General features: G+C 62.8%; 1 protein-coding gene across 5 annotated transcripts in view; it reads right to left on the bottom strand.

The window, feature by feature from the left end:
* Positions 1-6,568: 6,568 nt before the first annotated feature.
* The window catches only part of FRMD1 (FERM domain containing 1), a 34,459-nt gene continuing 27,164 nt past the window's right edge, over positions 6,569-13,863 (bottom strand). For 3 of the 5 annotated variants that reach the window (XM_046669944.1, XM_046669945.1, XM_046669946.1), the window contains 7 exons: positions 13,156-13,342; positions 12,889-13,044; positions 12,053-12,118; positions 11,860-11,928; positions 11,064-11,238; positions 10,234-10,572; positions 6,569-9,041 (listed from right to left, as the gene is read on the bottom strand). In XM_046669944.1, the coding sequence (XP_046525900.1) occupies positions 8,461-9,041; positions 10,234-10,572; positions 11,064-11,238; positions 11,860-11,928; positions 12,053-12,118; positions 12,889-13,044; positions 13,156-13,342 (1,573 nt within the window). In that variant the 3' untranslated portion in view covers positions 6,569-8,460. Of the gene's footprint in view, positions 9,042-9,757; positions 9,838-10,233; positions 10,573-11,063; positions 11,239-11,859; positions 11,929-12,052; positions 12,119-12,888; positions 13,045-13,155; positions 13,343-13,502; positions 13,704-13,863 lie in introns of all 5 variants that reach the window. The other 2 variants (XM_046669947.1, XM_046669948.1) reach the window with 2 other exon arrangements.

Here is a 13,863-nt window from a genome sequence, read left to right as displayed (position 1 = left end):
CCCCCCCGCACCCCCCACCCCCGCGAAGGGCTGCCAAGCATGGGGCAGGGAGGAATCTCAGAACTGGGTGGAAAGATTAGCATTTTGGTTCCGATCAGAACAGACTCTTTTCAACACTGAGAAATGAAAGGGTTAATATCCAAGAATAGAGTGAAAAGTGGAAGACTCTGGCAGAGATTATGTGCATGGCTACAGAGTGGGTTCAAAGTGGGTCCCGTCAGCCCGCTACTCCCTCCCCCCGCCCAGGTCAGCTCCCCGACGCAGAGCCAGCATCTTGGAAGGAGGGGTGAGTGGCATAGTCTAAGCTGGGGACAGGGTGGTCCAGGCCCAAAGGACAGGCTCAGCTCCGTGATGGCTGCGAGGGCCCCAGACCGTACCTCTGCACCCGGCCAGGGGCCCCACCTTCCACATGTCCTCCCGGGGGGCCACACAGCCAGGGCGAGGGGGGAGGCTGGCCTCTCAGTGTGGGGAGGCCACAGGGCTGCTCCCTGTGGCCCAGCTGCCACCACCACCGCGCGCTCCTCTGGGAACCCACACAGACCCAAGTGCGGGGTGGCGGGAACGGTGTGTGTGTCGAGGAATCCCAGACCCACAGTAACACTTGATTTTGCATCAGCAACCCAGGCTGGCTCCGAAAATGAGGCTCAGAAGCAGGTGTCACAGCGGATGGCCTCTGTAGCACAAATGGCTTAAATCGGAGGAAACTACTTTCCGACCACAGCCGGTCTTACATGAACATAAGGGAGAAAGTATTTCGAGTAATTAGCACAAATGAAGCAAACCTGGGCCCGGTGTGCGCCTGCGGGGAGGGTGTGCACGCGGGGGGACCCTGCACGGAAGGCCGTGCACGCATGCGCGCGCGAGGAGGGCCTTGCCAGAAAGGCCCCCCTCCTGTCACCCCGGGCTGGGCGGGTGGCAGGCAGTGCGTCTGGGGCCACGGTTACTAACTGGCCTTCCCCCTTCCTTCCTGCACCTTCTCGGGGCTGAGCTCTCGGCCAGCAAGGCCAGGAGGCGGGTACACTCGGGGCGATGAGCCAGTGGATGGATGCGCTGCAGACAATGGGGGCTGCGTCCCCCATCCGCGCGCCGCCGGGTTGGCTGGAACTGCAGGAGCGGTTTGTGCTCATGGGTTTTAATATTGATAATTTGATAGATGCTAGACTGATCAGAAAATAGATGGTGGACAGTTTAAAAATAAGGGCTAAATAAATATATTTGTGTGTGAGAAACCCCCACGAACGTGGCCAGGGGAGACACAATTTTCTAAAATGGCGAAAACTCTTGGTATCGTTACAAACACATCGGTCTTGGCTGCCCTCGGTTCGCACTCTCCCGAGGACAGCAGAGTGAGGCTCGAAGCCCAGAGCCCTACAATTTTCGCCTGAGTGTCTCGTGAGGTGTCAGCAGGTCCTATGGACACGACATGAGCGATGGTGGAGCAGGAATGTCCTGTGCATTGCAGAGTCGCAGGACCCCCCATCACAGTGACAGCCTGAGACCTACCCCCCCACGAGGTTCCAGGATGCCCCTCAAGGGCTCACAATGAACCAAATTTCCCCTGAGGGTCGGCCCCAGAGCAGGTGGGGGCAGCCAGCCGGGGAGCTCCCTTCTCAAAACAGTTCCTCACCTGCTCGCCAAGGTCGGAAAGTCCCTCAGGGGGCAGAGCCTTTTGGCGCATGATTGTTTGAAAGACTGAAGATGCAGACAGACCCGCAGGACCACCGGGTTGGAGTGCAGTCACAGGACCCCGACGACGGCAGCACCTGGGATGACGGCTGGCAGGTCCCGCGTGTATTCTGAGATAGAAGAGGGCGCTGGAAGGACGTAGGCGCCTGGAGAGGCGAGGACAGGTCACAGCCCTGCGGGACAGCACGGCCACAGGGAGCCTCACCTGGATGCCCAGGCTGCACGAGGAGGCAGCGTCTTCGCTGCGTGGGGTGCGCCCTCGGAGACCCGCATGTGGTGCCCACCAATGCCCTTTACACGTCAGCACTGGGCCCTGGGCCGAGCTCTGCCTGGTTACCCGTAATCAGCCTGTGAGGGACACATGGCTGCCTTCCCCACGGATGCTGGACCCCACAGGGAAGGCCGGCTGATAAGTGGCGAAGGTCCTGCCTTAGTGGCTCCTCAGGGCAGAGCAGAAGGCAACCAGTTGTGGGGGACTGCCCGGCCGCCCACCTTTCCTCCACGAGCAGGTGGCCTAGGCTTCCTCCCCCTGCTCTACCCTTCCTGCAGTGCGGTGTCCTCCTGTGCATGACAGCAACACCCCAGGAGACGCTGCCCGCTGCCCTGGACGCCCCCTAGGACTATCCCTCACTCAGACCCGAGTCACTGTGAGCCTCACAGCAGGAGCCTCGTGGCCGGACCCCGACAGGCCAGGGACAGGAGAATTCAGAGGAGGGTGAACGTGCCCATGAGCCAAGGACACGTGTGGCCAGGCACAGGCACAGCCCCCGGTGTCCTGTGGGGGTGGCCGGGCTTTGTCAGCACATTGTCGTGGCTGTTTGAGCCCCCAGCCCTTACGGCCCTTACAGGCCAAGGACCCAGCCTGGGAACGGGTGCTCTGTGTTGGTGGCAACAATGCAAACTACAGTCTGACTCTGCGTTGTTGGCAGAAGCAGAAAACACTTCATTTGTGGAGGAAGAGGAAACTGAATCTTGGCCTCACCACGGGTGTCCCTGTGGGGACGTCACTGTCTGAGGGCTTGAGGGTCTCATGGGCTCTCCAGACCCTCCCCTGCTTGCCGTGGTGCTCCTTCCTGTGGTCCATGCACAGCGGGCATGTGCCTCCATCCTCTGCTGCCCCCGAACCCTGCACCTTGTGCCGCTGGGTCTGCTTGTTGGTGACGGCAGCGAAGGGACCTGAGGGGGAAGCCACCGGAGGCCCAGCTGTCACAGGGTGAGACTCAGGACCCATGCTGACACTGCTGGGAGCTGAGTGGACGGCGGCAATGGTGAGGGGGGCCAGAACAGCTGCATGCTCACATCCGAGAGGACCCTGGCCACCAGTGTCCCCGTGGAAGCAGGGAGCAGAGGGGCCTCTGGCACACGTTCCCTGAAAACCGGCTGCCTGTGACCACAGGTCCTACAGCAGAGTCCCTGATGGGTGTGGGCAGAGCAGGCCAGGGTTTTGAGGCCTGAAACGGATATAATTAGATGGTAAGGGAGGGCCCTCTTGCAGGAAAATATAGGAGATTATGAATTCTAAGGCAGGAAGATAAATACTTGGAGAAAAATTTAAAATCCATTGACTCATGACTTTTAAAACGCTGCCAATAGCACAAATAATCAAGACAGTCGTAACAGCACTGTCACGTTGACCCCACCGGCTCCCTGCGCCCCGCGGGTCCTCTGTGATCAGACACTCCCGCTTTCTCCCAGGCTGCTGGCGGCTGGCGTCTGTGCTCAGGTTCTGGCAGTTGAAAGGCGTCTTGGCTCCAGCTCGTTACTGTGACACGAGGAGGCCCGGGCTGAGCCCGGGAGCTGCAGACTGGGAGGCGTTCCTGCGGCGTCTGGCCGCAGCGTCGCCAGCCTTGTTTCTCTTCAGTCCCCACATGCCTCTGGCACCGGGGATGTGGTCCCCAGGAGACAGGACCTCTGGCCCAGGACGGGGTGAGCTGGCGGCCGCAGGGGTCCTCCTGGAAGCTGCTGCTGTCCCTGTCCAGCTGGTGGTAACCTGACCCTGACCCTTGTGGAGCTCTCCCACCAAACCCGCCTAAACATGTCTTTGAGGCTGCTTCCCCTTGGCTGGATCCCAACATGCCTGCAGGCTCCGAGCTCCACCCATGACCACAGGAGAGTGATGGAGTGAATTCTGACAGAGAGACCAGCCTTAACCACTTATGGTTAAAAAGTCTTAGTTTTGCAAATTTTATGAAACAATGTAACCATGTGAACACACCTATGGGGCCCAAAGCTTAATCTTCATAGGGCTTGTGGTCAGTCTGCCCCTGCCCCGTGGAATAGAGAGGCCGGCCTCCTCGGAGTCCCCGGCCCCATGGGCACCCCTGCCGCTCGGCTTGGGAGCGGTCTCCATCATCAGAGCCTCCGGTGAGGCATGTCCCAGGGTGTCCTGGGAGCAGTTGAAGAACAGACCCCCAGTCCTCAGTCAACCCGCTCTCTCCTCTGCCCAGCCTCGAAGCCTACACAGTGGTTCCTGGGCACCCCGGCCGTGGAGCAAGCAGACTTCTCTGGAGAAAAGATGTCCGGTACCCCGGATTCTGTCTCCCAGGAGGGAGGCTGAGCTGGGTGGCCCGGGGCCCACAGGGCACAGGAGAAGAGGTCCCAGAATGAAGGTGTCTGGTTAGACATAAGCTCTGACTCCTGGGCCTGTGACTCCAACGTGCTGGGGGGCTCCCCAAGGTGATGGGCCCCCCCAAACGGAGCTGCCCAGGTAGCCCCTCCCCCCCAAACAAAACTGCCCCCAGGCCCACTTGTTACGTCCCACATCCCAGCAGCGTGGGACAGCAGCTGAGGCCTCTCCAGCCTGCACCAGCATCCCCCCAACACCAGGGTAGACGGGGTGGGAACTGTCAGAGATGTGGGTTCCCAGGTCCCAGAAGGCCTGGTGGTCGACCCAGGAGTTGGCACTGAACAAGCCCTGGGGGGTTCTCACGGATCGAGACCCGCTGGCTTGACCTCTGGCTTCCACCAAAACCTGGCCCAGGCCAGGCTGGGGGAGTCTGGTGGTCATTTCCTGAGCCAGCTGCCCACTTTTCAGGTTCCAGGGGGAACCTGATTGACAAGTGTGGAGGGAGACACTCCCCACGCCTCCCAGGGGGCCACATCCCCTCCTTGCTGAGTGGTCCCCCGAGCCTCGGGGTGTAGGCGAGTCCGTCCACTCAGCAGCCTCACGCCAGCCCTGACCCACCTTCTCAGGCACCATCTGTGCCCTGCTAGTTAAGACCCATTTTCCTGGAAAATGCCTGTTTTGCCTAAAAGACCTTTGGTCTTAATCTACACAAAAGGACAAGGTGGTATCTCTGACTTTCCAGAGGATACTCCTGCCTCCCCTGGGAGGGGCCCCCGTCTCCTGCCCGCCCCTCCCCATTGTGAGCGTGGCTGTCGCTTCCTCAGGGCGGGTGGGAGGGGGAGGGAGGTGCTGTGGGCAGGGGGTCAGCGAGGGCCCCGCTTGGCCTCTCATTGTCCTCCCCACAAGCAGAGATTACCCCGTGGCCAAGGGACACTTGGCATATTTTCCAGTCTGTCCACAGGGCCCAGAGGAAGGACAGAAATAGGAAGCCCCAGCAGGGTTCCAGTGGCTTCTCGGGGTCAGCCTGCGGTCCCTGCTGCCTCACATCTGCCAAGGACACAGGCGCTGGTCCAGGCCTCCGACAGGTTAAGGATGGGGCATCAGAGGTGACAGGGCAGAGGGCAGCCTGGACGTGAGGCTCTGACCTGAATGAGAGAGGCCGGTCAGAAACCCTGACACGTCGGATCCCACGGCCAGGCCTGTCCCCAGGCATGTCTAACCCCATGGCCACGCCCCTGGTCATCCTGGCCCCTCCTGGCACGTCCAGGCCCTGGGGCACCCGCGGCCACATGAGCCACAGCGTGCCGCCAGCGCCCTCTTGTGGCAGCCGAGGATGGGTGAGGCCCGGCTCCAAGTGGACATCAGGCGACAGCTTTCCTCCACCGCTCCGCGTCACCTCTCCAGATCTGCCCACATTCTGTGTGCGTCCATGCGTGTGCCTGTGTCCTGGCCCCACCAGCTCATTCCTGCCCCACCCTGATGCTCGCCTGCCTGATGCCTTCTCTGTGCAACAGCAAATCCATCCTTCAGCCTGGGCTCTTGCGTCCTCAGTTTCCTCAGCAGAGAGAGAGAGTGGCAGAGCGTAGACCAGGACGGACCCAGCCCCTTGTTTACTGTGGTCCAGAAAGTCACATGACAGCAGGGCTCCGGCCCCCACAGCACCGGAGGCTCTTCCTCCATCCTCAGGGCCCTGACCACAGGCTGCTGTGCTCGCCTGTCACCCCTCACCTTCTTGCTCTTGTAGCCCCCAGGCTCGGTGACTTCGGTGGCCCTGGGGCGGCCCAACTGGGCATGTCGGTACCTCCTGCACAGGGTACTGATGGGCAGCCCAGGAAGCCCGTGACACCACCAGTGACCCTGGCCCTCACGGTGCACTGCGTCGGGGGTGCTGTCCCCACCTGACACCTGTCCAGTGCCAGTGCACGACCTGCTTCGAGGATGTTTAATGAGGGGAAGGCTGGGAAGACGAGGCCACCTCCCCTGGCCTATCCCCCATGGCAGCACCGCCCTTTGGCAACCCCAGACCACACATGAAGGAGGGTCTCTTTCCATGCTTCTTTAAGAAATGAATTACATAAATATTTGCTCCACGGGGTGTGGGCTGGTTGTGCCTCCACGTCCCTCTGTCCATGCAGCGCTAGGACACGGTGTTGTTCACAGGGTGAAGCCCTCAGTGGGTAGCAAACATTCCGTGGGCCCAGCCTCCTGGCCTTCCCAGTGCAGGCCGGCCCGGGTGCAGACAGGAAGCCAGCCCAGGTACAGACAGGAAGCTGGCCGGGAAGCACATGGGAGGCCGGCCCAGGTGCAGACACGCTGTGTGTTTGGATTCTTTATTACACATGCCCAGTATATACACACGAGATTTCCTTTCACAGAAAGGACCAGGAGTCCCGGCCCCAGGTGGCATCAACCTCCTTGCACATCCCCTGCCCCCTTCTCGGGCTCAAGCTCCTCCCTCCATCTCCAAAATGCATGTGCGATGAACATGCTCTGCGGGGTCTTCACAGCACCAAGCAGAGCAGTGAGGGATGAAGACGTATTGGGGCACAGGGCTGTGCGGGAATGCTGAGTACTGGGGACTATCTGAGGGCAAACTACAGGTCAGTTTGCCTAGAAAAAGAGGACAGCAAGGTGCGTGCGCGGATCCTGTGCAAGGGGAGAGGGCTGAGGGATCCACAGGTAAATTAGGCCACACTGGACACCCTGGTGCCTGTCACGAGCTTCAGGCTGGGAGGATGCTGTCACCCATCGAGCCCCAGCTGCTCTGGAGCGGCCCCTCCCAGAGCCTCTGGAAGGAATGCAGGGCCCACCCGGGGACAGGAGCAGGTGAGGTGCAGCACCAGCCGCGCCGTCCACCTGCGGACACAGGTGCCAGTCTGCTAATGCCGGCTCCCTGCACCAGCTGGACTCAGCACCAGCAACTCCTCACTGTGCTCGGAGGAAGGCCACCTGCCAGCCGGGCCCTGGAGGGGGCGAGGGGAGTGCACCTCAGCCCCAGCAAGGCGCTGCGACTTTGAAGGAAAGCACAGCCATTAACTACGGACGGTCCTCCAGGCCTGCAGACACCGTCACCGTGCTCTAGACCCATGTGGGTCCAACCCCAAGTGGGACCCGGGCTGGGACCATGCACCCGCTGTCACGCACAGCCTGCTGTTAGTGCACCAAGGGTGCTGCCTCGAGGGAAAGTCAACAGTCCCCGGCAGAACACGCTTCCAGCAATCGCTCTCGGCATAGAGTATGAAGCTCCAGAAGCTGTGACGGCGGATGTGAAGCCAGAGACGGGGTGAAAGTGAGGAAGAAGGTCTCCCACCCAGACACAGGGAGGGGTACGGGGCACGGAGGGGCGTGGCCGGCCGGTCTAGCCCCATCTGTGCCCCCACTTCCCATCCAGTCCCCTGACACCAGGTGGGGCCCAGTGGCAATGACCCCTAGAGGGTGACCAGTGCTGACCCCGGCTGGGAGCCCTGGACGGCCCTGCTGACGACAGGTCAGGGCCCTTGGACTGGATGGGTATTCAGGGGAGGAGGTGGGGAGAAGGCCGTGGCGTCATCTCCTTCTTTCACAGCCTGACTTGGGAGGGAAAGAAGGAAGAAATTGAGGTCTCCACCCTGTCTTGGCGGCCCTCCTCCTGGCAGAGCGCGGGTGTATCAGAAAACAGAGGACGGCTTTTGCGGGTTACCCTAACCGCCTCTCCGGCTTCCTGCTGCGGGATTTTAGGAGCTCCCAGGGGACCAGGTGTCCACATAGCTGTGTGGTTCTGGGCCTGGTCCCTCCTGTGTATGGTGGACACTGCCAGGGTCTGGAGGAACAGAGCTGGGCCCACACCTCACAGAGGGGCCTCTGTCCCCTCTGTGGGACAGCGACGGCTGAGCAAGTGGTCCAGGGGGAGCCTGTGGCCAGTGCAGGGACAATGACCGTGACCTTGAGCTCAAGGACTCCCAAAAGGCTTTCAAGCTTGGTCTGACCGTCCAGCAGGGAGTCGGTGGCAGAGGGAACCCTGGGGATCTCCTGATCGTCCAGGGCAGCAAAGGCACCTTCCCTCCCAGATTAGAATGGGCGAAGGGGGGCCAGCACCGCCGACCCCTACTAGGCCAGAGTCTGGACAGCCAGAATTTGGCTTTGCCTCCTGGAGACCCGGATGGAGAGGGCATGGACCTGCCGTAGTCCCCAGGAAAAGTGGGACCTGATGATCATCTCCAGGCCTGATGTCAGAGCAGCCTCCACATCTCTGACAGGTGAAGACACAGGAAAAAGACGGCCAGGGCAGAGAGGGCAGCGCCTGAAACCCTGGTCACCAGGCCACCAGCTGGGTGGAAAGGGGCGAGCGTCAGAGACTGTCCTGAGGTAGAAGCCTGGCGAGGCTCTGGTGGAGCTGCACTGTGTGGACCAGTTGTGCGGCGTGGACTGAGGTGCTGTGTGGGCGGGGCTGTACCACATGAATGGAGCCCTGCACCGTGAAGTCCCACGTGGGCCAAGCTGTGCAGTGTGGACGGAGGACCACGTGGGCGGAGCCGTGCAGCCAGGACCGAGCCCCGCCCGTGCGGGCCAAGCTGTGCAGTATGGATGGAGCCCAGCGTCGGGGGAGCCGTGCTGCGTGGACCGAGCCCCGCATGGGCGGAGCCGCGTGGCGAGGCGCCTACACCACGAACTCCTGCGGGAGCTGGTCGTCCCCGAGCAGGCGCAGGGAGAGGGAGTCCGTGGACCCCCATCTGCGGGGCTCTGCGGGCCCCAAGGGGCGGCTGGGCGGGGCGGGCGCGGGGCTTGGGGCGCGGTCCTCCGCCTCCGGGACCTGCGGAGAGACCGGTTGCGTTTGCAGCTTGCAGCTGCCTTCCTCCCGTCTCTGCCGCAGCGTCATGGCCCCGCCTCCGGTATGGGCTGCACCCTCCGATCGCGACCCCGCCTTGCGCTTGACCCCGACCTCCCGCCCAGGCGCGCGCTGGCCTGGGGCCCTGGCACGTGCTGTCCCCACTGGGGATGCCCGTAGGCCTCCTCACGGTCCTCCAGGCTGCCCCCGGCCCCTCAGCCGCCTCGTGCAGAGGCTCCCCTGACCCAGTCCTCACCGTGCCCTTCTCGTCACGTTCCCTGATGTTCTCTCTTCCCAGGGGTGCCACCCCCAGACCGGCTCCAGCCCGTCCCCTCCCCGCGCACCCCAGAACCGCTGACTGTGGCCCTTTCTCCTACTTCTGAGGTGCCTGGAGCAGCCCTCCAGAGCCCCACACGGAGGCGCACCGCCCTGGACGGTGGATGGTGGAGCGCACGCGGCCATGGAGCTAGTGAGCAGCTCAGGAAAGAGCCCCACACACAAGCCAGCTCACCCAGACCCCGGAAAACCAGCCCCCGGCCGCCCTGTTCTCTGAAAGGCCTGTTACCCCACTGCCCAGCTGTGGCTCCAGGGGTTGCTGCCCAGGGACCCTCGAGTGGCCTAGGTGGGTCCGGCTGGGAGAGCAGGGAGGAGGAGCAGGGCCTGTGGCTGCTGGGGGGATGAGGGGTAAGGGGGGTTCGCACCTGGCACAGGGCCTCAGTGCTCCGGCGCCTCATCCTGAGCAGCGTGACCCGCACCACCGACAGGGGCTCTGGGTGAGAGGCTGTGTGCAAGGAGGCGAGGGCATGTGAGCAGGGTGGGGACAACCTCCCACACCCCTCGGATGGCAGCCCCCCCTTGCTATACTTCTCCCCTGGGGATCCTCTCAGATGTAGCCCGGAACCTCTGTGGCCCCCACGTCCTCTCCTCCTGCGGCTGTCAGAGCCGCAGAGAGGGGGGCCATGACTTCATCAGTGACCTGTACCCCCCACAGCCTCCGGGAGGATCCCGTCCTGCTGTTTCTGATCCCCGTCCTCAAGGCCGCCCTGTGGTGGTGGGAACCCCACCACCCCACAGGGTCCCCAGGAATCACGGTCACATGGTCTCTCTGGGGATGCCCTTGTTCCCTTGGCGCCCACAGTGATGGTCGAGCCGGGAGCTAGCCGGGCCATGTACTCACCATCCCTCTGGTCCCGGGCGTCCCCCTTGGGCCCGCCACCATCCATGCCACTGCTGCACTGGCTGGTGCTAGAGCTGCAGGATGGCACCTGCCCGCAGAACAGCTCTGACACGAAGGGCTCGTCCACCGACATCTCCCCGGGCTCTAGGGCCCGCGAGTCGGCCTCCACGCCCGACGTGTGGGAGCTGCCGTGGCTATCGGCCGAGAGAAGCGAGAGGCGGTGGGGGGGACGCTGCCCGCTGTCCTTGCTGCTGGGGGAACTGGGGGAGCCCCCGCCGGCTGGGTCCAGCTCCAGCTCCAGCGTGTCGCTGATGTAGGACTCCCGGTAGCACTTCTTCTCTGCACAGGAGAGGAGGAACAGCAGACGTGAGGGCGGGCGTCCGAGACGGACGAAGCTTCCAGGAGCCACAAGTGGCCAGCGGTGACCTGGGGTCCTGCCAACAGTCTGTGCCCTGAGCTGGCGCCGAGCCCTGGGAGATGCAGTGTGAGGGGAGGGAGGTGTTGCCCAGAGGTCAGGGCCCTGCGTGTCCACGGTTACAGCTCAGGCCACCCAGATGGAATGTGTCACCTGCAGCTGGTAAACTTTCAAGGTGTACTCTTGTCATAATTCTTCCTGGGGCTCTCGTGTCATTCTCAATTTGAGGGACCCCTAAGCGGCCCCTACATGCAAGCAGGCATGCACATGTTTGCACACTCACACGTGCACACACACACACTTGTACATGCACAGCTGGGACTTCTAGGAACCGCCCGGGGGTTCCTGCACCCCTTGCACTGACCCCCGCCCTGGGACCTCCCGTCAGCACCTGTGGACATGGACCAGCGCCCACCTTCAGCCTCTTCCAGCTCCCGCAGCTGCCGCAAGAGGGGCTGCAGGGCGAGGTGGAGCTGGTGGCTGCTGCTGAGCAGCTGGAGCAGGTGACGGGAGCGTGAGGCGCAGCCCGTGTAGTACACCAGCTTCTGGGCCGAGGGCAGGCCGTCCAGCCGGATCTCGAACTTTTTCCCCTGAACAAAGACGAGACAAGATGTAATTTTACAGGCAAGCCATCAGGCAATAGGAGCGAGGGTCCTAAACATCAGCTGTAACCCAAACGGAGATGCCACCAGTGTTTCTGTTTTGCAGATCTGATTTCCACATGCAGGTGGGTTTTGGGGGTCACTGTGAGGCAGGGGGCACCCTACTCTGCACTCGGTTTTGAGAGGGCTGGACACCTCCTGTGGCCGCCGGGTGTGTGGGGATGCACGTAGTCCAGGACAGGATGCCAGGCCTCAGTTCTGCTGTCCAGAGAAAGGGTCGACGGACAGTGAGCCTGCGTCCAGGGCCCTCACTGCCCCCAAGTGCCAGGCCTGCCCCAGGGTGACCGCGTGGGGCTGGGACTACAGGAACAGGGTGTGTGGAAGCCACGGGCTAGCACACATTTCTGTGACTGCTCCTCGTTTCCCGTTATTTTCTCTGCACAGGAGCCAGAAAGTCGCTGCAAAGGGCCAGGCCTGGGACACCCCCTGGCACAGGGTCTTAGCGGTGCCTACGTCTCATGGACGATGGAAGGCCCAGTGAAAGCCCTGAAGGACAAGCGTCCACCAGGCTCCCCCCCCCACCCCTGACCTCGACCCCATCAAACGCACCAGAAAGGCCAGCTTCCCAACGTGGGACCAGGGGAAGTCATACAGCAGCTGCGGAGCGTGGTTCACCTCCTGCAAGACAGCAGGACCGGCCGTGTCCACGAGGGTCAGCCAGAGCAGGGCAGTGAGGCCAGCCTTTCGTGGTGGGGAGAGAAGGAGGGAGGAGGGCCAGAGGCTCCAGGGGCCCACCCGTCACCTGATAGATGTGCATTCCTTTGAGGGTCAGCCCCAGGACGATGGTAGGCTGTTCTCCCTTCTTGTCCTAAAGAGACACCGATGACAGAGGGGTCAAGAGCCCTGTGCCTGGGGTGGGTGGGCCTCCTCACCAATGGGCAGGGTGTAGTCAGGTCGGCCAGGGGCCCCTGAGGTCCACCTGGCCTGGGCTCTGGCCAGGCTCCCCAGCCCCTCCCAGCTCCCCTCCTGATGCTGGGGGCCTGTTCCTCCCTCCCTGCCTCCCCCTCCTTATCGACTTGCACTTTGCCAGAAACTCGGGCTCCTTGGGCTCCTTAGACCCCTGACAAGCCATCATCCCAACCACCCCATGCGTAGGGCCTTCCCAAAAACCAAGGCTGCATTGTGTGTGGACGCCAGCAGGAAGACTCCAGGGCCAGCCCTCGCTGATGGCCTCACCTGTTCCAACCTTAGGCGCGATGGAGCTGACCACAGGAGAGCCCAGTGGGGCTGGTTCCAGGACATTCCATACAAGGTTAATCTAACTTGTCCACACTGGAGAACCCATCATGCTACGTCCATGATAGAACCACCACCCAGACGCTACTTCCATCACTCTATAGCAGCCGTGTGTCAGGATGCCTGGCTCTCCTGTCCTGGGTCAGAGTCCTGGTCACAGGCCAGCCATGGGGCACTGTCCCTCCTGTCCTGCATCAGCATCTGGTCATAGGTCAGCCGTGGGGGCACTGTCCCTCCTGGCCTGGGTCAGAGTCCTGGCTGCCTGTGGGCTCCGCTCCCCTGGGGCCCTGGGACGGAGGTACCTTGGGGTGCGCCTGAGCACCCCCCCCCCAGCCCTCTGACCTGGAGCAGCCTGAAGAAGTGGACGGGCACGTCCTCGAGCCGGCAGGCCTCCCTGATGAAGCGCAGCACCGCCTCCCTGGGGCTCAGGCCACGCTGCTCGCGATGCATGGCGGGTGCGTGCCTCAGGATGTAGGCGCTGCCCCTCCTTGTGATGATCTGGGGACAAGCCACCGGCCGTGGGCCCGCTGCCTCCTGCGCTCCGCCCCGAGGACCCCGCCCGCGGCCGGGACAAGGGACAGTCCCCAGGGCGGGCGCCCCCGGCCTTACCCACGGCGGGAAGTAGGCGTGTGGCTCGAAGTAGCGCCCTGAGTGGGCCGCCTCGCGGTGGTTGCCCAGGTCGGCCTGCAGCCCGTAGGCGGCCAGCAGGAAGTAGGCCTCCTCGCGATGCGCACACTCCGACCTCAGCACCCGCTCCTTCAGGTGGCAGTAGTACAGGTGCCTGGCCCTCCTGTCGCTGGAGGCAGCAGGCGTCTGGGTGAGGGGCCCCCGCCGTCCCGCCACAGCCCGCGCCCAGGCCCCCGCCCTCCCTGCACTCCAGGTGTTCACGCCCCTGTCTTGTCGCACCACGGCCACACAGCCCTCCGGGGAAGCGCCCACGCTGGGTCAGGGCAGACCTGGTGTACAGATGCCGTGCCCCACAGACGAGTCCTTCTGTCTGCTCATTTCCCCACGGACACGGGAGCCGGGGACTCGGCTCTGGGAAGGGCGAGCTCAAGATCTGTTGACACTGTGACCTTGGATGGCCCCAGAGCACAGGGCGGCCAACCTCCATCGCCCCACACCTCCAGTTTTCTCCCTCATGACTTCTGAAGAAACTTCCACATAACCACATGCCTTCACCCTCCAGAGCCTTCCACACCACTGCGCCCTCACCTTCCAGAGCCTTCCACATAACCACACCCTTGCCCTCCAGAACCTTCCACACAACCACGCCCTCACCCTCTAGAACCTTCCACACAACTGCACGCCCTCACC

The sequence above is a fragment of the Equus quagga genome, chromosome 8 (genome assembly GCF_021613505.1).
Source record: "Equus quagga isolate Etosha38 chromosome 8, UCLA_HA_Equagga_1.0, whole genome shotgun sequence".
Classification (NCBI taxonomy): domain Eukaryota; kingdom Metazoa; phylum Chordata; class Mammalia; order Perissodactyla; family Equidae; genus Equus; species Equus quagga.
This window is presented reverse-complemented; position numbering and strand designations above follow the sequence as displayed.